The 27,272-nt window shown below is 37.2% G+C and overlaps 1 protein-coding gene across 3 annotated transcripts; it reads left to right on the top strand.

Moving 5' to 3' along the window:
- Positions 1-25,877, top strand: RLIM (ring finger protein, LIM domain interacting). 3 transcript variants are annotated; one of them, XM_004780251.3, is made up of 5 exons: positions 1-205; positions 2,012-2,075; positions 15,991-16,183; positions 17,091-17,174; positions 18,480-25,877. In XM_004780251.3, exons 3-5 carry the CDS (start codon positions 16,015-16,017, stop codon positions 20,102-20,104), a joined length of 1,878 nt encoding a protein of 625 aa, XP_004780308.1. In that variant the 5' UTR covers positions 1-205; positions 2,012-2,075; positions 15,991-16,014; the 3' UTR covers positions 20,105-25,877. The 3 variants fall into 3 exon arrangements, with proteins under 3 accessions (XP_004780308.1, XP_004780307.1, XP_044943271.1); XM_004780250.3 differs by lacking the exon at positions 2,012-2,075; XM_045087336.1 differs by lacking the exons at positions 1-205; positions 2,012-2,075 and adding an exon at positions 6,853-6,874.
- Positions 25,878-27,272: the final 1,395 nt, after the last annotated feature.

Genomic DNA, 27,272 nt, shown 5'->3' with positions numbered 1-27,272 from the left:
GCAGTCGTTTCCTGTCGCTGCTTGGTAACAATGGGGAAGATAATGGCTGCCTGAGCAACGTCTCGGAGCAGGCGCTGGGCTAGAGGCGGGTCTCCGCCAGCGACTCATCAGAGGCGGGCTTGAGAGCAGCTGCAGGGGAGGCGCGCAGGAGCCTCGGCGGCGGCGGCGGCCGAACCGATAGAGTCGGACCCGACACCAAAACCGAGTAAGTGAAGCCTTGGGAAATCCTCTTGAGAAATGGATGGAGCGCGAGGGGAAGACAGCGGCGCCGCGGCTGCCGCGTTCTCTCAAAATGGCCTGAGTGTCGTGTCGTGGCGGACGCTCAGTACCGCCTCCGGACCCCAGGCGCTGATTGCTGCGGGGGGCTCCGTGGCGTAGTCGCCGCTGCCATTTTAGTTGGGTGTATAGTCACAGTCTCTTGAAGAAGGGGAAGGAGGTGGGTAGTACTTCCTCTCCGTGGCGGTGCGAGCTAAAGCCAGGACGCTCCACAGCCTTTAGAATTTGGGGGAGGCGATTTTTGAGTGTTGGCCTCAGGCGTGAGAATCTTTGATCGTCTCAGGTTTTTCTCTTGGGTTCTCTGGAGGCTTCCCTCGCTTCCCCATCCCCCTTTTATATGGCGGGCTTGGGTTTGGGAAAAGGGGAAAAAATCAGGTTGCTCTAAGTCAGATGCTGGGAACTCTTGGGCCTTTAGATTTCCCAGGATTTGCAAAACCCCATTTTGAGTCCTTCTGCTGGGTACTATAAATTAGGCGCCCCCTGGGGCCACGATGACATCTTCCCTGAGGATCTGGGGCAACTGTGGTTTACTCCCTTACTCGAGTAACCCTGGTGTATCCTTTGCCAGATATCACTGCAAGGATCCCCCAGAAAGGCAGGGGAAAGCCATTGCGTGTTTGTTGTTTTTCCCTGGGTAAGGGTGGGAATTGGGCCAAATGATTTTCAACTTAATTTCCGTTTAATCCGGCAACAACCCAACCCCTCCCCCCTCAAAAGAAAAGCCTTAGGGTCTCGGCTTCTGCGGGCGGTACCTGCCACGTACGCCATAGCTTTAGTAACTAGTATTAACCGGTTGGGCTTCTGCTTCCTGAATACTCAGTCCCTTTTTGCCTTATGCTGATTAATTTCAAGATGGAGGAGACAGCCACGTTCCTTCCCTAGACAGTTTCCCCATACTTATTCCACAGGTTAGTCCGGGAATCTGAGGCCTAGCGGTCCTGTTATTTAGGTCATTCTTTTCGTTTGGGGGCAAGAGGAAGCATTTATAGCAGGTTGTCATCCACCATTTGCAAGGTCCCACAATAATTTTGGTGCAAATAAAGAGCCCGCATTTCCTGAATCAGAATTAACTGCAGTCGCTTTAGATGGTTGAAGGGAGGAAGAAATAAATGTATTACTAGTCGTTTCTACCACTAGAATCACTTATTTGATTCTTCGAAATTAAAAACACAATTACTCATATCGTCCTATTAGGTACATTATGTCCGTCCTGGATAACATGAGACCAGGCAGGCACAATTATTGCCCCCAATAATCAGCTTTCTAGATTATAAAAATAAAGTACCCAGGAAGACCAATCCAAATAATTTTTAAACTATGGTTTTAGGAGACTGTTAAACTGAAAAATATTTCATTCTTTATCCCTAATGTCCTAGTGATCTTCTCATACTTTAGCTCCTGCCATAGGCTACTGTAATGTGCCAGATAAGTCCTTGAAAGTAACTATCAGAATCTGAAAATATTACTGGTCTGATAAGGAAAGGCCTATTTTAAGCAAGCTTATATTAAAAGGTAGATTGGCTTTCAGCCTTTAAAGGAAATCTTACATCTTACACAAGATTCCTGGTTTCCTCTGACCTCCATCTCCCCAAATATCCTAGTAGTAATATTAAATTAGATTGGGTTATGGGGTGTGTAACTTAAAATATATAGGATGTTTTTTTTAGGTTGTGTCTATTTCATAGAAAATGTGTATCTTGAAAGAGAAAGAATAATGGATTCTTTTTTTTTCTAGAGCAGAGAGTGAAGAAAACTAAAATCCAGTTTATTGTATTACAATACTATGTCATAACAGTCAGGTAATTTATTTTTTGTTGCGTCTCCTGATGATTTTTGTGTAGAATGCATGTTTAAAAATATTTATTCTGTTTTGCAGGCCCTGTAATTGGATGGGCTTATTTGATACATGTTTGTTGGTGTTGGGCATTCTTCATAATAAGAGTGGGTATTTTTTATTGGGATTCAAAGGGTAGTGTGTCTGAATAGCTGGAACTCCACTAGTGTTTTATCTGCGAATTTTCCCCTTCTAAAATAATGTATGAAGTTTACCAGTACGTGTATAGAACAGAAAGAACAAAATGGAAATTTGCTGCCTTAAGTCATTGTTGGGGTGGGATGGGTCTAAATAAATAGCATTTAAATGTTCATTGCATAACTAAATGAATATCAGTAGAACATCTTACAGGAATATAATCCTACATTATTTTGTTTGGTGTTCATTTTTTTCCTTCAAGATCCAGAAATTCATAATTGATAAAAAATACTCTGATATTAACTCCTTTCATCGTCATCATTTTATGGTAACCACATGATTTATTGCCTTAGCCAGGATGCTTTTAAGAGCAAAAGGGACATTATTAATAGTTATGCCTGGACAACAGGTGCAAACCTAGACTGCCCCAAGCAAACTGGGATGGAGTTAGTTAGCCTAAATTCAAAGCTAACTTGTATTGAATGCTTATGTACTGTGTCCTGTGCTTCACTTGCATGACTTTGTAATCCTCACAGCAAAGCCCCATGAGGATATTAACTATTTTACAGAGTTAACTGAAACTCAAAAGAGGTTAAGCAGTTTGTCCTCAATTAAATAGCTAATAAATGGTAGAGCCCCCATTTTAACCCAGATGTCTCTGATGCTGAAGTCACTAAACTTTTATGCCTCTAGACTTAATTGCTCTCTAATTAGATTGGAGATGGAAAGAAAATAAAGGTTGCAGTAAAAAAAATCTACAGGTTATGTCGTATCAAAAACTTGTTCCCACTTAAAGAGAATCTGGTTTATGATGCAGAAGAGACTTTTTTAGCAATTACACTCTTCCCTTTTTTATGTCATGGCTTCTGTTTCAGCTATTACTGCTTGCGATATTATTTGACACACTTAATTTAAAACCACACATGGTTTTAAGAAATAGTTTAATGAAGTGATATCTAGAAATGTTAGGCTGGTTGGATATATTCGTTGAGATTAGTGAACATGTTGTAGGGACTTAGATAATACAGTAGGTCAAATGGGACATTTCTATCTATGGAATTACAATGTGTATATTACTTTCTGCATAGCCCTAGTAAATTGCAAAATAGAGCAAATCACTCACCAGCCTCTTCTGTCTTGATTTACCATAGAGTGAGTAAAAATTAGAAAGTGAAAAGTCCTTTCTCAGATCCAGACCAGCAAGGTGCTAGAATTTTGGGTCACTGCCTAGGACATGTTTTGTTTTCTTTGTAAGTCTGCTTCCTTATCATCTCTGTATAACACAGAGATTTCCAAAACCTTATGGCCCATCAATTTAAAAAAATACCAGTTTACATAATCAATTGATGTTTTGATAACCAGCTTAAGAAAGTATTCTGTCTGTTTTTCCCTTCGTTGTTTTTTGCCGCCCTTGAATATGGAAATTTCCCAGATAATCAAACAGTTCATTTTTCCAGTCATCAATTGAAATTTTTTTAAATATGAAAATCTTGGCGGTTTTGAATAGTTCAGGCATATGCTTGTGAACTTGTGATTTTGTTTCTGAAATACATAGTTGATCTTTTTGTTGTAGATTTTCTGACCCAGGACTTTAATTTCGTCAGTCCTGATAGTACCTACATACATGTGAGACAAATATTTATAGACAGTTTGTGGTATGTATGTAGATTTGTGGACTTTGTGCAGTAATTTCATGACTACAGATTGAGGTGCTCTTATAAGGTTTGCATGGTGATGAACAAACATACTTTGCAGGGAAGAGGAGATTTTTGTATTGAATGTTTTAAACTTTCTTTAGAATGAAAAATGGTCTCTTTGCTCTTACTCTCCACTTAACTGTAGGGAAAAAGAAGTTAACTCTTAATTATAATTTTCATTTTTTTATTGACCAAAGTTCCTGTTAGTGTCAATTACATCTAAGGTGACCATATTAATTTATCCATGCTGGAATGCTTTTGAGAGTGAAAGAGGGCCGTATTAATAATTACTGTGGGATAACAGGTGTAGATTGCTAGTCTTCTGGACAAACTGGGGACATATGGCCATTTTTGCCATCATTTCTCTAGGAACACTGGTTCAGGAAGCACAGTAGTCAGCATGTTTGGTTCTGTAACACAAAATTGTTTTCCTCAAATAACATAAGTCATTTGTGTAGATAGTATTTTCTTTTTTGGTCAGGAGATTTTAATTTAAAAATTTACTTCACTTACTAAAAAGTTAATATTTGATGGAAAGCTCATGTTCTTAAATTAAGATACTACCTTACCAAAATTGCCAGGAATCAGTGACTTTTTACATTAATAACTTTCTTCATAAACACATGAACATTTTGGGTTTTTGAGTCATTTTTTGACTTCTTGGCAACAATGAGAAGGCACAGTTGAGTTTGTGGATAAGACAAAAGTCTAATTTAGTAATGTAGCTCAATAATGTAAAGAAAATGAAATAGGTATTCGAAGATTAAATTTACTGTCTAAAGTACTTGCATGAATAGAAATGTCATCACAATGATTTCCTTTTTTAACTAACTTATCTCTGTGAACTGGCACCATTTGGTTTGATCTCTGTCCTCTGATTTGTTGACATTCGTATTAATAATCTTCCGATTTAACTGTTTCTGAGGATTGTAATAGAATTGTTTGTTAGATGCAGGTCAGTAGACCTCCTTCCAAGAGATTAGACACATAAGGGACATTTCTGAATCCTTTTTTTTTCTTGCTGTTCTTTTCAAGTGGTAGTGGTAGAGGAATATAAATTAGGCTAAAGTAACACTGCCATGCAGATAATGTTTTATAATTTTGTATTGCTGTGATAGTATCAACAGTAGTAGAGGTCTTGGTAGCATCCTCTGACAGGCCAATATTGGAAATAATCAACAGATCGTGTGGGTGGTGACAGTTATCATGCCATAGGTAAAGGCAGTGAAATAAACATCAACCCTGTCATGTTTTTTAGAGAGGGATGCTTTGTATTTGTTTTGAAAAATGTAAGATAGTCACAAAAGGGAGAAGTGCGTAAGTAAAATGGTGGTGAGAAAAGCGCAGCTTTTTAAGCTTCCATCCTAGTTATTCATGTTGTTTCTTTAGTTTTATTTTTGACTTATTACTGTAATGTGACCTGGGTTATATTATATTCATAGTCCAGATTCATAGAACTGGAAGGTACCTTATGGATGGTTTTATTCCAGTGCTCTTAATATCGATGATGATCCTGAGGCACACAAGGTTAAGTGAATTGACCAAATTTACATAGCTGGTTAATGTTACCAGCCAAGACTAGAACCCAGTACCTCCTCTATATTTTGCTTTTCACAGAACTAAATTCCACCCCTTTTACTTTTATCCTTTTACTGATAGGATAAAAAAAGCTGTTTGGTTGTTAATCATTTCTTATTTGTTACAGATGCTAATAAAATTTTAATTAAACGTTCTGCATGTGAAGAATTCTCAACACTTTTTGGTGACTACATACACAATGGTACTTTATATCCTGACCTCAAATTCAGTGGTTCTTTGTGATTTGACTTTTTTAAAAACTGCATGAGATATTTTTCATTTTGGCAGTGGTATTCTTGAGCTTTAGTGACAGGGATTGCATGTCATTAGTTTTCATTTATTCTCTGAGGTTCTTCATGAAGCTCTGTTGCAAGCAGAATGATACTTGTTCTTTTTCAGTATTTTTATACATTTTCTTTTTACACATTTTTATTTTGATACTATGATTTTTTTAATTGGCCTCTTCTGCTTTAGAACACTACTAAGTTTTGGAGCTTGTATGAACACAAAAGATAAAAATGCTCAAGATGCTTTGGTAGTTAGTTGATACTGGTTAGCTTGATTCCTCCCTCCCACTATACCTTTTTGTTTTTAAGAAGAGATTATTTATTCCAGAGTTAATAGATGGGGCTTATTATTAAATAGATATTCACACAAACATTTCATAAAAAATAAATTTGATAATTTATTTTTATAAAATCTTTTAACAGTATGTTTTGGTGCCTTCAGTTGTCTTCATTGGGTACTGTGATGCAGTATGCAGTATGTCTGTTGAGTATAATATGTGTGTACTTAGCACCATGTCTCCTGACCCATTAGTACTAGACAATGTTTTGTTTTAAGAATTTATTTATTTATTTGTCAAAGATAGAGCACAAGTGGGGGAGCAGCAGGCAGAGGGAAAAGCAGACTCCCCACTGACCAAGGAACCCAATGCAGGGCTTGATACTAGAACCCTTTTCACCCTAATAAAACAAAATTTACATTTTTTAAAGTTTGGAGTACATGGTTGAAGAGAGGTAATGAAATACTTATAACAGTGGTCAGAAACCTAGTAAGCTGCATAACTTATACTAATATATGGTAGTGACTGTAGAAGAAATGGGGATCACTAACAGTGCTTTTAATCAAGGTGAATAAAATCTGTCCTAAATTCCCTGATTACAGAATAAACCCCAGGCTTGGTTTTCTTGCTGGCTTGTCCTCCTAGAGTTGAATTTACCTGACACAGTCACCCATTCATTGGCCAAACGAGTAGTTTTTGAAATGGCTGGCAAAATTTCTAATTTGGCTGCTCGTTTCCAGGAATGGATTTGGATATATTGGCACACAGTGCTCTGAAATAAATAAGGTTAGTAAAGTATGCTATTTTTTGTTTTTAAAACAAAAATACTAAAACTTGACTTATTTTAAAATAAGTCCTGCTTGGTTCATTCTGCTTATAAAAGGTGCTTTGTTGTTTTAGAAGTTTTCATACCCAGAGTGAACATGGTATAAAAATGTCATAGTGAGGTTGATTACTTTAGACATGCCTATTGGGATTGAAGGGATGTGTTCTAAAGTCTATAGTTTTGGAATATTATGGGGGGGCAGTTGTTCATATGTGAAAAGTTGACTAGATTTGGAATTAGGAGACCTGGATTTAATTATTGGCTCTTTCCGCTTACTAGCCACCTGGCCTTTGGTAAATCAGTTTTTCTTCCTATACATCTGTTAGGTGCAAAATTGAGGTGATGTTCCTACTTCACAGGATTGTTGTGAGGATTAAATGGAATATAAGTAGAAGTGCTCTATGAATATATGGTGATGGGTATTGTTTAACTAGGGAAAGACCCAAGTGATTTAACAATTACATATTCTCTTAAATTGTTTTATTGGTAAGCTTTTCATAGGCATATTTAAGTTTTAAAGTGGCTGATGCTAATCATGCACATAATCCAGAATTTCTGACTTACACACATGAATATTATACTTGAGAGTAAGATAACTAAGTAGATTTAAGATTCTCTCTTTTATGATGATAGAAGGAGCCCAGGAGTGTGGGAGTATCCTTCTTTCCTTTTACTAGTTAAACTGGAAATGTATTACAGTGTCCACCATAGAGTAGACTCTAGAGACACATTTTGGTGACATAATTCTTTTTTTTTTTTTTTTTTTTTTTTGGTGACATAATTCTTTATTAAAGTTTGACACCAGAATGGAGAGAGTTCTGTATTTGATCATTTGAATTATGGTGTCCTGGCATCTTTGGCATGCTTTAGCCATTAAAATGTTCATTTTCACTCACCAGTGTGATATTACATCTACCAGGGGCTGAACTTGTGATTTAGATTTACTGTATTTTTTCATTTTGTGCCACTTATATATAATAAGACCAAGTTCAGGGGTGGGGATAGGGGGTTATCTGTGTGTAAGATGATTTTACAAGGCATTTGAAAGCATTGCTTAACATTCTGGTTTTCTTCCCCCCCACCAAAATGTAATTACTTCTAGTCCCGGGGAATTCTGCACGTGTTACAGCCATAACTCACCCCTTAAGTGTCCCCAAAGGGTAGAGGTAGAGCACTTGTCAGTGCTGAAATCTCTTGACCCTCATTCCCAGCCTAGGGGGAATGCAGAGTAAGGCAGAAAGGAAGCACATATAGGGGAGCAAATCAGATTTTTCTCTCCCTGTCCCCTAATCAACCACAAAAAAACCAAACTGCTTTTTTAATGGAAACCTATACCTTAGCAAAATACTGTGTGTTCTGTTTAATGAAACCTTGCTGGTCTGTTCACAGTTTTGAAATAAGTATGTTGCAGGGATGTTATGTGGGGAAATTCTTTCCCTTGATTTTCTCTGGTATGTAAGTATGAGAGTGGGGAAAGGGTAGCGGGATGTGATTGTGTAAGTAATAGTAATTTGGACAATCATATGTTACTTTGTGAGTGTGTCTCATTGTTAAAAATCTTGAATTGGAAGATAAAATTAAACGAAGATAGAAATTCTTCTTGCATGCAATCAACTAACCTCTAAGCTCACCAGGCAAGAGCTATTTAGGATTCAATGGTTCCTAAAATCACAGTGTCAGTAGGGTTTTTAATAGAGGTATAGTGGTTTTTTTTAATCTCTATTTAACATGTAGGAAATGATAGAAATTCTAAAAGGTCAGGAATGATCTTGAAGATTGGTGAGCATAGGAAAGAATCATCTATTCCATGTGTATTTGTAGAGTATTCAACATTATTTTATTTTTTAAAAACTTAAAGAGGATGTAGAAGTTGTGGGTTTATAGATTGTGAACAGTATATTGGGAACACATTGAAATTCTTTCCATGTGTGTGTTTTCTCTACCTTTTAGTTGTTTTCAAAACTGTAAGGTAGAGATGTCGCTGATATAACTGTGGAACTGAACTTTTGATTTTCTTTAATTTTAACTAAGTTAAATAAAAACTGAAGTAGTATATATTTTCTCATTAAATACAACTATGTTGTTTTGATAGGACTACATTTTACTTTAACCATTGAAAATTTAGTATCCAACTTGAGATGTGCCGTGAATATAAAATACACATTTCAAAGATTCAGTATTTAAAAAAAAGAAAATAAAACCTCTTGAGTTTTTTTATATTGATAACATGTCAAAATGATACTTTGGTTATGTTGGGTAAATAAGATTCATATTATTTCAAAAATAAAAAAGACCACATAAGGCACAAAGTGCCACTCTTAGTGGCACAAACCCTGTGTGAAGAGGTGGATGAAAAAGTTGCTATCTGAGCTAGTAAAAGCTTCTTAGGAGGTAATATTTCATTGAAGCTTAAAGGGTGAGTGAAATGGGGAGAGACTTAAGAAGGGGCTGAGGGAACGGGGTTTGTAGAAGTGTGAATGAAGGTAGTAAATGACCAAGTGTGTTGGAGGGTGGGGATGGAACAACTTAAGTGGATTGGTCTTGTCAAAGTGTTACAGCAAAATTGTGGTGCTGGAATTCGTAGCTTAATAGGATCCTAGGCGCAGAGTAGAAAACCAAGAGGCTTTCCCGGTCCTTAATGACATTTTAGTCCAAAGGGTCTTTTGGTTCAAACTCCTACCTAATAAGGAATCTCCTCTTGATATCCAGCCTGTGCTTGAATATTTCCAGGGAATGGGTAGTTTGCCTGTTTCGGGAGGCTGGTGGCATCTCCATTTTTGGACAGTTTAATCATTAGACCATAGGATTAGAAGAATTATCTGCTTCCATAGTTCAACTAGTGGCCCTAGTTTGATTCTGTGGTTCTGCTTTCTTTCATGTTATTACTCTAAATATTTGACATTCATAATTGTGCCCATTTTTTGGCTTGTCTTCAGGCTAGACATCTCCAGGTAATTCAGCATTTCCTTTATGCTGTTACCTGGCTTATCATCTTGGTTACTCTAGATCTGAACAACAGGTTGCAGTGGGTCTGTTACTATTTTTATTTGAACACTGTGGTCTGTGAAAGCAGTATGGGTCTTTGTTAGGTTCCTTAGCCAGATCAAACAGGCTTTTTATTGAGCTTTTTGTTAACTAAAAACCTTCAGGTCTTCTTCATGTGAGCTGCCTTTGTCACAAGAGTAGGTTTTCCCCTTACTCTGTACTCTTAAGATGGGTTATTTCAGCCTGATAATTCTTCATAAACTGTTCGGGATAGTGTATTTACCATCTTTTTGTTGATTTCAGCTCATCCTCACAATCCACTGAGAATTCAGAATATTGTCCTATGCATACATCTTCATTACTAACTCCCAGCTTTAAATTGCTGAGATTTGGTTAGCATGTCTGACATGGCTCTCTTTTAAATGCTAAAGACAGGACTGTTTGCAGGTTAACATTGCTCTATAATCTTTGAGGGTGGTATTTGACAGCTGTGAATCTGTTAAACTGTATTGTCTTCAGACTCTGCTACTCAGCTGTGATTCTAGGATCAGCAGTCCTTGGAGGATTATTTAAAATGCAGGTTCTCAGGCCCCATCTCAAATATACTGAATCAGAATCTGCATTTTAAGAAGATTTCCAGTTGATTCGTTTGTATGCTGAAGTTAGAGAAACAGTGATATAGCCTCCATTTCTCTGTGACATTTAAGAATATATAATCTCACACTCTACAGAAATCAGGCCAGACTAGTCAGCAGTGTTATCGTCACACGTCCCTGTCAAAGAGGTTCTCAACCCTAATTGCCCAACAGAATTACCTGTGGAATTTTTTTTAAAAGGTGTCATTTTTTTAAGATTTTATTTTATTTATTTGACAGAGACCACAAAAAGGTAGAGAGGGAGGGAAGCAGGCTCCCTGCTGAGCAGAGAGCCCGATGTGGGGCTTGATCCCAGGACCCTGGGATCATGACCTGAGCTGAAGGCAGACACTTTAACCCACTGAGCCACCCAGGTGCCCCACCTGTGGAATTTTTTAAAAATACTGCTATCTGGCCAACCCCAGAGGTTTTCCAGGTGACTCTAATGTGTAAGCCAAGGGTTGAGAACCGTCCCTCTGTCAAGCAGATGAGATTAATTTGGCAGTGAACCCCACTTCTGATGAATACATTTTCTTCTACATGTTTGCAGTATATCTGATAGTCTATTGCAGAATTTCCCTGGTTTATTGTCAGATTTTGCTGTGCTACAGTTTATAGACTCCGCTTTATTTGAAGATTTGATCATTTCTAAAATCTAGTATTTTTAGCATCGCTCTTCTGCTCTGATTTCTCAGAGGTTATCATTAGAAGTTTTGCAGTTTGGGGTCTTGATTCTCTCTTTGAGAAGTTTGTTTTTCCTCTCTTCCCAGTTGAAAGGTGATTTCTCCTCATTAAATAAAATGGAAACAAAACTGAAATTGAGTGCCTCTACTTTTCATCTTCTGTTAGTATACCATTTCCACCCCCCCCCAACTCAATACAAGACCCCTTTCTGATTTCAGAATGTTTTTCTTTTCTTTCTTTCTTTCCTTTTATTATTATATTTTTCAAAGCCATTTTTAAAATCTCCCATATTTTTGCAAGTTTCTGTTCCACATGGGCTTTAACCTCCTTGACAACTATTCTTAAGACTTTGTGCCATTCTTAAAACAGTACTTAGTATGTATGTTTTCTGTTATCTTTGGCTCATGTCCTTCAAATATCAGCACTTAACAGACATTTTTGTCTTCTTTGAAGATTTATGTTTTGAAAGCCTTTCAACCCTATGGAGTTGTACTTCTTTATAAATTATTTTTAGGGCACCTGGGTAGCTCAGTTGGTTAAGTGTCCAGCTCTTGGTTTCAGCTCAGGTCATGGACTCAGGATCATGAGATGGAGCCTGCTTAAGATTTCTTTCTCTCCCTCTCTCCCTTTCCCCCCAACACATGCTTGCTCTCTCTCAAAAAAGTTACGATTTATTTTTAGAACTATTTACTGATCATTCACAAGTGGACATTGTCCTAACTTTCATGTTGTTAACTTTCACAATATTACGTGTTTCAGAATATTAGCAAATGTTACTGGTGCTTTTATTTGGTATGCAAAATTATGGCTGTAGTTTCTTTTTCTTTTGAGCTTTTCTGTATTTTAAGTTAGCTGCTTACTGTTCCCAATACCAAATTATATTCCTTAACTACATATGGAAAGTTTGGCTTCCTTTGTTTGTTTTCATTTCCTGGCCTATATAACTTCAGGCTGTTGATTTCCAATTTTCTTAAAGTTTCAGGTTATAAAAAACCAGACAGTTAGAGAAGCTTCTTTGTCTTTTGTTTTTTCACTATCTGAAAGAGGGTTTGTTTTTATTTTTCCCTTTAGTTGAATTAGGAATATCCAGATACTTTATGTGTTGTGTGTGGGATTAAATCTTAGTATCAATATAGATTACCTCTTTCACAAATCAGATTTTCATATGTTCATGTACTTAACTTTTATTTTTTCCAGTGTGAACTTAAGGTCAGTCTGGGATTGGAAGGAAAAGAATTAGAGGATGAAAGTTTTTGTTTGGAGTCTTATTTTAGATTGCTTACTACCACTGTTTATCACTGGAGTGGTTAATTGAGAGTAATAGAAAAGCCAGGTAGTGATTTGTTCTTTTGCTTTGCTGATTAAAAAGCAAAATTGAGCATATTACATAGTTAGTTAGATAGGGAGAGAAGCCCAAATTTCTACAAAAGTTTTTTTTTATTAAATTCGAAAGGTAATAGTAATAATAATGGATTAGTGTTTTTGTAATACAGGTCTAATAACACGAAGAATGGGATTCTTTTTTGGAGGGATAACATTTTGCATAATTAGGGCTAAATGTAGTACTCATTAAAATTATTGGCAGATGTTCATTCATCTAGTGTTACTGACTTGAAGTGAGATTTTCCATATTTCATTTTTTATAATGTCTTCACACATACAGGTACAAGAAAACCTTGGAGATCTTGCAGGTTCAGTTCCAGACTAACATAATCAGGCAGATATTACAACACAACAAGTCAAATGAATTTTTTGGTTTCCAAGAGCATGTAAAAGTTACATTTACACTGTACTGTAGTCTGTTAAGTGTGCAGTAGCATTATGCCTAAAATAATGCATAGCTTAATTTAAAAATGCTTTATTGCTAAAATGTGCTAACCATCCCCTGAGCTTTCAATGAGCAGTAATGTTTGCTGGTAGAGTTTCTTGCCTCGACATTGGCTGCATCTTCTGTATCAGCACTTGCCCTTTCACCTTGCACTTCTTTGTTATGGAGATGACTTCTTTCCTTAAACCTCATGAACCAACCTTCAGACTTTTCTTGTGCAGCCTCCTTGTCTCTTAGCCTTCATAGAGTTGAGGAGAGTTAGGGCCTTGCTCTGGATTAGGCTTTCGCTTAAGGGAATGTTGGAGCTGGCTTGATATTTTGTCCAGATGACTTAAACTTTCTCCGTATCAGCAAAAAGGCTCTTGAGCTTTCTTACCATTCATCTATTCACTGGAGTGAATTTTAATTTTCATTTCCTTCAAGAACTTTTCATTTGCATCCACAATTTGCCTGTTTGGCACAAGAGGCCTAGCTTATGGCTTATCATGGCTTTTAACATGGCTTCCTCATTAAGCTTGATCATTTCTAGGTTTTGTTTTAAAGTGAGAGCCGTGTGACTTTTCATTTGTATACTTAAAGGCCGTTGTAGGCTTATTAACTGGCCTAATTTCAATATTGTGTCTCAGGGAATAGGGAAGCCTAAGAAAACGGGGAGAGTCGGGGGAACAGGTGGTTGATGGTGTAGTCAAAACACACACATTTATCTGTTAACTTTGCTGTCCTCTATTGGTATGGTGCATTGCACCCCAAAACAATTCCAACATTAAAGATTGCTGATCACAGATCACCATAACAAATATAATAATGATGAAAAGTTGGAAATACTGCAAGAATTAACCAAAATGGGAGGCAGAGATAGGAAGTGAGCTAATGCTGCTAAAGAAATAGCACCAGCAGACTTGCTCCATGCCAGGTTGTCACAAACCTTTCAATTTATTAAAAAACACATATCTGTGAAGTGCAACAAAACACAGTATGCCTATATTGCTGTCTAATCAATCCACAAGCATAAATTAATGAAGCATATTTATCCCTTAGAGAAGGCATTTATAGAATTCATTTGATATTTACCTTTTAGCATATCATTACACAGCAGAGTTGTCTGTCACTTTCAGTTGAAGGTTAGGTGGAAGCTCCTCAGATGGACGATTAGATGGATTTTGAAATAAGGTAGTGTTCTTTGTACTTGCAGTAGGTCCAGAAAAGTCTTTCTGGAGCTGTAATTCGTGCTTAGAAAATAAATCTGCTACAAATTTGTATGGAAACAGAGCTCTCATTTCTTTGATAGCATAAGAAGTGCATGAAGCATCTTGTTTGACATTATGATTCCAGTGTCAGTTGTTGCTGAAATGATTTTTAGTCAGTTTTGCATGTCAGCACTGTTACCAAGTAGTAGGACAAGTTAGGATATTCAGCTTCTTTTTCTGACAAAAAATTCAGAGAGCTGGTGATGGTAAAGTTCACAATAATGAAGTTCACCATTAACACTGCTGGTTCAGCAATATAATAGATTCACATAGTTTCTACGGGCTACCTGCTGATGCATAGTATAAGGAATACCCATAGACGCGAAGCACTTTACATTTTCATAGGCTTCAGAAATTTGTCCAGCTTGTCTTTTCTGCTCTACACATACATGTACCACCATTTCAGTTGTAATACATCTTAGCAGATTCCACTTCAAACTGCTTAGTGTTTTCTCAACTTTGTTAAAATATTACCTGTAGCTGCTCCAAGCAGACTATTTGTAGAGGCTACCTCTGTAGTTACTTCAAACTGCTTGAGTAAAAAACACTTGACTCCTTGAATAAACAACTGAATAGTATCACTTACATTTGTCGACTCATCAAGGCCCAAGAAAAACCACTCAGTATCATTTGCTATCTCATTTTTCAATTGATTATGACATCTGAGTATCCTTGAATTTTTGAGCAACTCTACTCCCCAAAAAGCTAATAATCTTAAAGATCTTTGGACACATTTCTCTAGCTTCTGAAATCAAGCACAGTTTAATTAACTCACCATCAATAATATAGCTTTTTTTGCTTAGCTAACAAGCCACTTGGAGACTTACTCTGGTTGAAGCCTTGTTTCTATTCTTGTGAGAAAATATTTGTTGATGAGATATTTAGTTTTAAATTTTCCAGTTTTTCAGACTACAGCTTTAGCTGTGAGTTGGGAACATGGTGATGAATGCTTGGTCTGATAGTATGAACATGTATTTTCTTTTAACACAGCTAAATAGTGCCATTGCATAATGAATTCAGTCTGTTCATCTCAAAACAAAATAACCCATTCCCTACTATGCCCTTGAGGGTGACATTCGAAGTGCACTTTCACTTCATTTGAAATGAGAACGTATTGGTGACTTCTTAAAATGTCACAGTATGGTGTACGCATGGCACTTGAAATGCTGTCAGGTTGCCTCACTGCATCTTAGAAGGCACAGATCATCACCAGTGCAAAGCAGTGGGAGGGCCACATTCAGTCTCTCACATCTACTTGGCTCTGCTGTTGAGGCAGAACAGCAGTCACAGACAATATGTAAGTGAAGCTGTATGTATTGTAATAAAACTTGTTGAACACTGAAATTTGAATTTCATGTACTTTTTAGACATCACAAAACATCATCTCCCTTTTGTTTAAAAAAAAAAAAACCAAAAAGCAATCTTTAAAAGTGTAAAAAAATCATTCTTAGATCTCAAGGAAAATATAGGCACCAGAGCTGATTTTGGCCTATGGTCCATAGCTTGCTAATTCCTGACCTCCTTTTTTCCTAACATAACAGGGCTTTTTCAGGAGTTTTTCTTCTATGAAATTTTATTCATATGAGGTCTTAAAATTCACATCTTGACCTGCATTCTGGGTTTTCACATAATTAAAAGTGTTCTACAGAACACATGCTAACTTTTGTTTTCAAGATTCATCTCTTTTCTCCTTATAGATTATTTTCCACTTGTTCATCAAGATGGAAAGCTCAGATTCTAACGATAAAGGAAGTGGTGATCAGTCTGCAGCACAGCGCAGAAGTCAGATGGACCGATTGGATCGGGAAGAAGCTTTCTATCAATTTGTAAATAACCTGAGTGAAGAAGATTATAGACTTATGAGGGATAACAATTTGCTAGGCACCCCAGGTATGCGATGTGTAAAGATTTATATATGTAAATTGCTGATCTTTTTTTTTTTTTTTAAACTTGTTTTAAAAATCTGTCTCTTCAGCCGTTACGAAGTATCATTTTAATACAGGGGATGTAGAATGACATTTATTGCTGTACTTACTGCCTCATTCTGTTCACTCCTATTTGGAATTATCCTATATGACATCTTTTAGTTGGGATTTACATTATGAATTTATAGTGAGCTGACTGAAAAAGTGGAGCTGAACAATATTTTTGTTTTAACTAGCTTCATTTAATTTACTAGAGATAAATTTAAATATGGAAGAGCTAATGAGAATGTTGATTCCTAGGACAAGCTTTTTTGGGGGGGGGTTGTCTGTGATTCCCGGATTTTGTTCCAGTTGTAGTCCTCCAAAGCTGTCCTTGGGTAAATTTGTCAATTCAGAACTTCGTGTTTGGTTATTCTCTTTTGCCCAGTTAGGTCTCATTTGATCCTAATTAAAATTCATGATCTCTGGTGCTCCTCATTTCTATTTAATTCTAACCTTTGCGTTATTGTTTAAATTTTGAAAGGTAAGGTGTTAGCATGACTTTTAGAAGAGGGAGTGCATTTTTAGCCAACAGTACCAGACTTGAATTAGAATGCCTCAGTTGGTATTCTGGCCCTGCCATTTATTAATACAGCAGTCTCTCGCTTAGTCTCAGTTTCTTTGTTTAAAAATGCAGATGATATCTACCTCCCAGAGTTTCAGTTTGAAAGAATGAGAAATTGCATGCAAAAGCATTAAGTGAACTGGAAAGAAACTTGCATAAATTGCCATGTCATGCCCCCAAAGAAGTAAATTTTACCGACGTTCCTAGTCTTTGGTTTTCATCTCCATTTTTATTTGTAATTTGGCACACATTTCTAAACTATTTTCAGGTGAAAGTACTGAGGAAGAGTTGCTGAGAAGACTACAACAAATTAAAGAGGGCCCACCACCACAAAACTCAGATGAAAACAGAGGTATATTTTGCCTTGGGGGGTGGGTAGAGGATGGAACAGATAAGGAACTCCAGGAAAGGTCAGCTGAAGATTATCCAGAAACAGCATGGATTAATTTAGTACTAAGGAACTGTTAACAAAAAGGGAACTGGCATTTTCTTGGTATTTGGTGAGAATGTCAACATGTTTTTTTTTTTTTTTTCTGCTTCACCTTTGGGTTTGTATTTAATTGAGACATAGTGAGAAATGGCCTATTTAAATATGCTGGTTATTTTCTTGATTTTGCACCTCTGCTGAAATTTGCTCTCACCTACCGAATTACTTCTTCCTTACAAACATGTGCATTTTCTACCAGCAGAAAGAAATGCTGTATTCTCTAACCCGGTGGCTCTCAATGGGTTATATGCCCACCCCACCCCCGCCCAGCAGACGCTGGTAATATCTGGAGACCTTTTTGGCTATTGTCACAGCTCAGGGTTTGCTATGAGCATCTAGTGGGTGGAGGTCAGGGATCCTGCCAAACACCCTAACATCCTAAAATTCATAGCAGCTCAGCCCCCACAACAGAGAATTGCCTGGCTCAAAATGGAAATAGCGCCACTGTTGAGAAACCCTGCTTTTAATTTTAAGTAGGATTATAGGGAATTTGACTGTCTGACATAGAGGCTATAATAACAGTTTGGTTCTAGAGCATGCCATTATATGCACCATGCGAGGTTCAGACTATTCATTTTTTATCTGGTCTCCAATTTCATGTTAATTTAAAATCTTGGTAATACAAAGATTTCCTGAAATACTTTGGAACCAGTAGACCCTGTTTATATTTTTGCAATGGCTGCAGTAGTCTTGTATTTTAAAAGTCCTGTATTATCAAAGGCACTTAAGTCAAGATCCTAGAGGAAATGTAGACTAACGAAAATGCGAAAAAACGTGACTTGAACAAAAATACTAGCCCTGTACCCTAACGAATGTTTACCTTGTTTGGTTAATGTTTTGATAGTGGACTGAAAAATGTCTTCTGACAGTCCACGGTGGTCTCCTAGGCTCTGTATATGATAAAGTTCTGAAAATAGATTTCCTTCAGACTACCTTTTAAAAAAAACTTTCTCTGAATTTCTCTAGGATTAGCTTGCTTTTTCAAAATGGAATTGAAACATTCCTGCCTTTACTTGCAAATCTGTGTAGTGTAGTTCACAAAAATCTTTAAATGTGAGGTCTGTTCAGAATCTTTGCTGTTTTTTAACACAGTTTTAGAGCACTATTACATGATTGTCCTAATTTTAGTAGTTCCTTTTTCTCCCTCTCCCCTCCCTGTTTTAAAAACAGGTGGAGACTCTTCAGATGATGTGTCCAATGGTGACTCTATAATAGACTGGCTTAACTCCGTCAGACAAACTGGAAATACAACAAGAAGTGGTCAAAGAGGAAACCAATCTTGGAGAGCAGTGAGCCGGACTAACCCAAACAGTGGTGATTTCAGATTCAGTTTAGAGATCAACGTTAACCGTAATAATGGGAGCCAAAATCCAGAGAATGAAAATGAGCCATCTGCAAGACGTTCTGGTGGAGAAAATACAGACAACAGCAGCCAAAGGCAAGTGGAAAATCCACGATCTGAATCAACATCTGCAAGGCCATCTAGATCAGAACGAAATTCAACTGAGGCATTAATGGGAGAAGTTGCACCCACCAGAGGTCAGAGAAGGGCAAGAAGCAGGAGCCCAGACCATCGGAGAACCCGAGCGAGAGCTGAAAGAAGTAGGTCACCTCTGCATCCAATGAGTGAAATTCCACGGAGATCTCATCATAGTATCTCATCTCAGACTTTTGAGCATCCTTTGGTAAATGAGACTGAGGGAAGTTCTAGAACCCGACACCATGTGACATTGAGACAGCAAATAAGTGGACCTGATTTGCTAAGTAGAGGTCTTTTTGCAGCTTCTGGAACAAGAAATGCCTCACAAGGAGCAGGTTCTTCAGACACAACCAGCAGTGGTGAATCTGCAGGATCAGGACAGAGACCTCCAACCATAGTCCTTGATCTGCAAGTAAGAAGAGTTCGTCCTGGAGAGTACCGGCAGAGAGATAGCATAGCTAGCAGAACTCGGTCAAGGTCTCAGACGCCAAACAATACTGTCACTTATGAAAGTGAACGAGGAGGTTTTAGGCGTACATTTTCACGTTCCGAACGGGCAGGTGTGAGAACCTATGTCAGTACCATCAGAATTCCAATTCGTAGAATTTTAAATACTGGTTTAAGTGAGACTACATCTGTTGCAATTCAGACCATGTTAAGGCAGATAATGACAGGTTTTGGTGAGTTAAGCTACTTTATGTACAGTGATAGTGATTCCGAGCCCAGTGGCTCAGTCTCAAGTCGAAATGTGGAAAGGGCAGAGTCACGGAATGGAAGAGGGGGTTCTGGTGGTAGTAGCAGTTCTGGTTCCAGTTCCAGTTCAAGTTCCAGTTCCAGTTCCAGTTCCAGTTCTAGTTCCAGTTCCAGTCCTAGTTCCAGTTCCAGTGGTGAAAGTTCAGAGACTAGCTCAGAGGTGTTTGAAGGCAGTAATGAAGGAAGCTCATCATCAGGCTCCTCAGGTGCCAGACGAGAGGGTCGACACAGGGCCCCAGTAACATTTGATGAAAGTGGCTCTTTGCCCTTCCTTAGTCTGGCTCAGTTTTTCCTCTTAAATGAGGATGATGATGACCAGCCTAGAGGACTCACCAAAGAACAGATTGACAACTTGGCAATGAGAAGTTTTGGTGAAAACGATGCATTAAAAACCTGTAGTGTTTGCATTACAGAATACACAGAAGGCAACAAACTTCGTAAACTACCTTGTTCCCATGAGTACCATGTCCACTGCATCGATCGCTGGTTGTCTGAGAATTCTACCTGTCCTATTTGTCGCAGAGCAGTGTTAGCTTCTGGTAACAGAGAAAGTGTTGTGTAATTAAGTTCTGAACTCTCAGCTATGTAGCTGGTACTGTGATGGGCAAACAGGAATCACTTGCTTTCTGCCCACTTTTTGAGTGGTGCTTAAATGTAAAGTAGCAACCTGAATTGAGTCATTGCTTTCTGAGTGAATCATTGTCCTTTTTCCAGTTTCTGTTCCAGAATAAAAGAAAATATTTAAAAGCAACGTTTTAGGACATAAAAATCTGATTTCAGTACCAGTAATTGATATTACTGATGATTTGTCATATATGCTTATCAGTTTCTCCTTTGTTATCTTTTTAAAGATCTGCCTTAGCAATGGCTCTTTATCCATTTCACATTGATCTTTAACATTTCCCACACCATAGGAGAGGGGCAAAGGAAACTGCCAGTTTAGACTAAGTTACAGTACATGTTTCATAAATGATTGCTTAAAGCTATACCATTCCCAGTTATTAGTTGGCACAAATTCAGCTAAATGCTGAATATCATTTGTTCACCTTTCAGATGAGGTGATATTGGACGTCAGTGTAAATAACACTAAGGTTAGGATCTTCTAAGTGTATAACTGTCTCCTAAGCCCATCACTGTGGCACACTGTAGAGTGAGCTTATAGTTTAATTGAGATATTTATCTTGTGGAAATATTAAAAAGCCTATGCTTGTGTAAGTGAAAAATCACATTCATTTGTTTAAAAATGTAAAGCTATTTTGTAGAGGCTCAGTACTTTTCCAATGCACTGTTGTATTAATGCATTAAAAATTGTAAAGTACCATGCTTAGAAATGAAAAAAAAAAAAACTGCTTTTTGTGAGCCAAGATAGTAAAACACACACACACACACACACACCCCAAACAAAGTACAAAGCTGCTTTTCTAAGTGTGTAGATGTCAAGAGCAGAACATATCTAGTATTTAATGTATGTGAACAGCTACTGTGACATGCAAAGGAAAGGACAGTGTGCAGAATTGAGCTGCATTACCAATAGAAACTTGGTATTTTAACTTGGATTTAAGCAGGAAATGAAAGATGGGAGGAGTCAAGAAAACTGCTCTGAAAAATTTAAAATTTTTATGAAGACAGTAATCATACAGACGGGAACTGGTTTCATATGGTGAGGTCCTCAACACAGTATTCTGCTTGAGCTGATGAAGTAGATTAACGAATTTGTTAGAGTTTTGGTTAAAAACAAGAAACAAACCACTACCACCTAGCACAAGTTACATTGATGTTTTCACAAGTCTGCTCCTCAGAAAAGGAAAAAGGGAAGGTGGAGGAAAGAGACTATAAACCACTTTTAGCATTATAAGAATCAAAGTTGGTACAGATGTGTGTACTAATAGGAAAGTGTCAAATTTGCGTTCTTTTCGAGATTTGTCATTTAAGGTACCAGTGCACACTTGTTAATACTTCATTACTCTTAACACAGACCTAACATCTCACATTTAAAGGCCAATTGAAGAATTAAGGGATGTTCATCCTTTGTTGAAAATGAATCGTGTTGGGTCATTTGAGATTCACATTTTAATTGTGCTGCCCATGTTTGAAGATGAGGCTGCTGACTCACAATCTATGGGACATGCGTTTTGTGTTGTTTCCTTAGTTAATGAGATTAGGTTTGTGAAGAACCCCAGTGTATTCATGCTGAATTTCTCTTTTGAGGCCAGTTGGGGTTAGGATTTAGTCTGAATGTGGAGGACTTATTTATCTGGGAAAAGATAGTGGGCCCAAAGAGGAATTGCACACATCCTTGGTCTTTAAAGTGAAAACTACCCATGATACTGTACAAATTAAACAGGTCTGCTTCAGGAGTTAGCTGGCTACCTTAACTGTTATCAGCTTAGCTGTAAAGGTTATTTCAAAGCTCATTCTTTCATGTTTTCCTTTGGCTTTCACTCCTACCTAAGTATCAAGGAGATTAACTTGTAAATATGGTAGTTGTTTACTAAGGATATGTACTGCTCTTGCAAGGAAATAATGTCCAAACAAAGCTTCACTTATTTTTTTTAATATAAGCAGATTTCACTGTTTATGGCGCTTATGTAATACATTTTATCTTTTTAAAAAAATTATCCATGTAAAAGTCAGGATTCCTTTATATTTGTGAGCCTCCTTGTCTCCTTTCCTAAGGGTGTAATCTGCGATTTTCCAGATCTGCAGGGTAGTCCTGATAGGCTAAAAACCCACTTTCCTCTTGGTATAAAACGTCCCATTATAAGGGTGTTCATTTTAAATAGTTGAAAAAGAACTGCAGCACATTCTAAGCATAAAAGAAAGTTATTGACAACAGGTACCTTCCTAACCTCCCAAGATGTATTACTCCTTTGTGAAGTATTAAAGTAAGAGGTAATTCATGCAGAATGCTGGTTTTGAATGTAGATATTGAAGCTATTCATAAACACTGGAAAAAGGATTTTAAGTTTTTAGCCTTCAGTGGAATGCACATACTGGACATGTGCATGTGGACACCTTTTTCAATAGCACTCACTGATTCCCATTGGATTGTGTAGAATGGATACAAATATTTTAGTGGAATTTGCTACTTCATTTTTATTTTGTACAAGGTCCATGACTGTATTTATTAGTGTTGTGGACATTGAAGACAAGGTCATTCATAGGTGTCAGGTGTACAGTGGAGAACAAGAGTCTTTTTTTTTTCCCACCAGTATCCAAAACGCCTATTCTCTTGAGGCAGCATTTTCTTGCAAAAGACTTTACATTTCATTTTGTATCTTTGCACTTTTTCTTTATTACAGAAAGGTTCTGTCTTGAAGACCTAGTTTGAACTTCATGCAGTTAATAGGAACAAGAAAAAACAATGTTGGGAAATCACATTGTTCAGAGCATAGGGAAAAATACTAAAAACTGAGTTTCCTTGAGTATTTCAGATATTTTAAAAATTTACTTACTGGTATGAAGCATTTGAGGTGTTATGTCCGTTTAACTCCAAGCAGCTGACAAGGTTGAGATTTATTAATACTTAAAACAGAATTGAGCAAGTTAGGTTTAAAGTGTGCAGACTTTATAGCAACACTAGAAGATGAGCCGTGTTGTTCATTTGGAATATTTGCCCTAAAAAGAACACATTAGTTATACCTCAGTGGTGTTAATGGTTAATGAGGTGGGGATTGAGAGATCACATTAGTGTTGGAAGTGTAGGAAATTATCAGTTGTACAGTTAACAAAGTTTAGTATCGGGATTTTGTATGTGTGGTGGTGTGTGTATGTCTGTGCTCATAGGCATGTGTACACACACACACACACGTGATCTCTAAAAACATGATTGTTGAGTTTATCCAGACTTTAAGGTTAGGAAACTGCTTAGTTGTAAGTGTTACCTCAAGTAATTTTTACCCCCCTTGGGAAAACATGTCCTTTCTGTGCCAAGTGTTCTCATGTCAGTGTCTCAGATTGTATTTATGAAGGGTTTTCACTTAATATGTTTTTTTTTTTTAATTTAACCACCTGCTTCCCAAATGTCCATGACTTGAAATGGGTCAAGCGTCAGTCATGACATTCAGTCAGTTCCCAAAATACCCATGTGATAGGGAGGTGAATGTTGGAAAAGGCCTCTTAAAGGCCATTTTTACCGCTTGCTAGAATGCAGTGGCACCTTGTGGTGGTTGTTGATACTTTTCTTTTAAAAATGGAGGGTATTCCCCTCCAACCCTTTTTATTCTCCTTTGTTCTTTTGTGAACACAAATTATTAGTGATTTGCCTTGGGTTTTTAAAGTTTTACCTTACTGGCTTCCCTATCAGATGTATTACCAATCTTAAGTACATAGAAGCCATGTTTGCAGGGCACTTTTATTCTTTTCTTGTAAGACTGCTGATTGCTACTTTCTAAAGTATTCTGTACCTTAGTGATGCAAGAGATTGATAAGGCACATAGGAAGGTGTCAGGCATTTTTTTTACCCTTAAGAATAATAATTCTAATATATGTTTAATAACAGCGTTGTAATTCATGGAGTTAAATAGTAAATTACATGCTTTTGGAAAACATTCGAAAATGTAGATCAACAAAAATAATATGCTTCATTTGGAAAGTTAAAAGTGCAGGGTCCAAGGAACAAGTATTTCATTTATTTTGAAATTGGATTTTTAGTAAGCAACTAAGAAATAGATATGAGTTGAGTACTTGCCCTTTAAAAGTTTTAGCATTTTGAATTTGAGTTCTTAACTGGAACATTTCTAAAATACTATTATATTCCCAACAGCTGAGTGATCTCATTTGATTTAATAACTCCACTTTGTATTTAAAATACAGCACAGAATAGAGCTGTTATTGAAGTGTTCAAACTTCCAAGGGATAACAGTTTGTGTCAGTTTTAGGATTATTTTCATGTCTCTATAGGTGTTTTCATTCGAATTTGAAGGAAACAAACACTCTCAAATACAATTACAGTGAGATAACTAGGTTTTGATTAGGATTTGTTTACTAAAGACCCACAGGCTGCTTTATAGTCACCTGGGTTAAATGATAACCTTAAATACATGAAATGAAAATGAACCCCACCATACCACTGTGCCTCGTTATTTCAGGGTTCCTCTCAGTTCCTGATCTTACAGATTTATTCCAATACCAAGGTATGGTTGAACCAGCTGCCCAGCCTTAACTCTGTTTAGTGCGCCTCTGCTAACATTCTTTTATCTGATTTGTATGTGTTTTTACTGTCTGATGTTTGGATTTTTACCTCTTGTTAGCTCCATTCGTCCCTGGTGCTGCTTTTAAAGATATAGGGCCATGTGATCAGGTATCAAATTGAGTAGGTACGCAGTTGGCCTGGTTGTGTATCTGTGCCTGTTTATCTTCTCCCGGGAAGAGCTGCTTTGGTATAGATGTTTACTTGGATTCATATATAAAGAACTGGGCAGCAGTCTTAGAAAGTTTTCTGAAGCCAAAAGAACCTGAAGGGATTTGAAGGGGGGATAGTAACAAAAGCTGCCTTTATGTCTTTGAACATGAAGCACATAAATGTATGTTCTGTAAAGACTAAAGTGATTGTTATACCAGGGCTTCCTGACCTCTGGGAGAGACTTTCTAAAAAGCAGAGAGGAGCACAAAGTGAAGTGAATTTGGTCGGCTTGCTTTACCTGGTTTCTCATTTTCTTTCAATTTAAATCTGAACATAACCCCCTTCTCCAATATCTACCCAGAAGACTCCTGGTTGGGAAGCCCTGTATTAAATTTTGAGAATGTACCCAGTTTCCTTTTTTTTTTTTGTACAGTGCTTTATACCTGCTAAAAATTAAATTGTTTAATGCAAAACAAGACCTTGAAAGGTCAGTCATATTAAAGCTGGTTTGATTATTAATAGTTATCTTTTAGGAAGAAGCTTTTTCCCTATGTAAGATGTCATACTGCAGATTTAAAATATAGACTACCAATAAAATGCATGAAGTGATCATTTGTGCTTGATCATCTCGGGTTTTTCTTTAAAAAGGAAATCTGATCTGATAAAGGTTCTGTTTCCTCCAACCAGTGTCAAATAGCCTTGAGTTTTAGAATCAAGTGGAATTCTCATGCAACCTTGATTTTTTATTTCCTCACTGTGAGTTTGAGCAGATACTGGTTTATGGGATATAGCCCTCGTTTTATGTTGTGTAGTTTAATGGCTTAATCTTCAAGTGATAAAATAAAGATTAAGGTATATTCCAATACAAGAATCTTAGACTTATGTAAATGACATTTTAAGTAGGTGCATCTTTGCTGTTCCTTGTATTTTCACCATTGCCCTACCTACCCTCTTGCTTGACCTCTATAAATACAAAAACTTGTATAGTTGTGCACGTGTGCTCATGTAGCTTTTGTTTTCCATCCCTATATCCACCCTCTTATACATGTTGCTTAAGCCACTAAGATGTCCTTATTTCATAAGTAGGTTGTCACATTCTGATAACCTGGGTGAGACCTCCCCCTGGTACTGGTATTAAGCCAATGGTGAATTTCATTAGTTTCATTTCCTCTGGTGCCCACTGAGCCCTGTCATTGGCATAGGAACTCAGTTCCTTGGGATAACTTTGATATGGTCAGCTCTGCCTTATGACCATCCGAGGGATTTTAAGTGTTGTTCATTATTCTATTTGAAGCTCAAGACCACCACTGAAAAGTTGACATTCTCAACAGCAAAGTAAGCCAACACACAAGCATCTTGAGAGAAGTTCAGTGGAAGGGACCATTGCCTGGAACAGAGGATCTGGTTAATCAGAGTGGAGTGGAGTATTCACTATATTTTCAGTGATCATTTTAAAAAGATAAGAAATCGGGTTCAGTTTCTTTGAGGTCTTTGAATTCAGGCAAGATACTAGATATAAGACATTCTGAATGGATTATTAGTATACATATATTAAAAATAACTAAATTTCTCTGATTCCTGTTAGACGTATCAGGCAGTCTAAATGATTTAGTCCTCAAAGTGACTCTGAGATGGGTTATTACCACCCTGTTTTATAGGTGATGCAGATGAGATACAGGCATTTGGTAATTTTTCCCAAGGTCACATAGTAAGTAGCCAAGTATTTCCAGTCATCTCTGATTCCAGAGCTTAATTTTACTGTACTTTTCACCCTGCTCCTGTATGGCTCCTAATTGATTTTTAAGTATTACCCCAAGCCCTAGACTAGATTGCTTATAAGGTATGGTTTCTTAGAATAAACATGGGCTTTACCTAGTTTGCCAAGGAAAATTTAAATGGCAAATCTGAGGAGTAAATGTTAATACTGTAAATTCAGTAAATCACTGTGGGCATTACCAAATAGACCTTAGTACTAGGTATATCAAGGTGTTTCATTTCTGAAATTTTAGAAGGAGGATGAATACATTTTGGGAATCTTTAATGTTAACAGTCATCTCAGCCCCTTACTACATGTGCTCTTAGCCCACATTTTACTCGAAATATGACTCGGAAAGTTAGCAGCTTTATAAAAGTATGCCAGCTAGCTTATTGGCATCTAAGTAAGTGCCCTTTGAAATTGCCTTGGGCAGCCATAAGCATTCTAAGAATGTCATCACTGCTGAAAAGACACTTGGAGCCTGTTCAAAATTGGTTTCAGAAACAATTTTATATACTGTGGAAAGCAGCCCTATTCAGTTTCTTCACATTATTTGCCACATTGAGACAAATCTTGGCTCTTTCCAAGAATTGTTTTTTTTTTTTTTAATGGAAGGAGATTTGCCACCTT

The sequence above is a fragment of the Mustela putorius genome, unplaced genomic scaffold, assembly GCF_011764305.1.
Source record: "Mustela putorius furo isolate JIRA1106 unplaced genomic scaffold, ASM1176430v1.1 tig00001114_pilon_pilon_pilon, whole genome shotgun sequence".
Classification (NCBI taxonomy): Eukaryota; Metazoa; Chordata; class Mammalia; order Carnivora; family Mustelidae; genus Mustela; species Mustela putorius.
The sequence above is the reverse complement of the archived record's forward strand: the minus strand, read 5'-3'. Positions and strand labels throughout refer to the sequence as shown.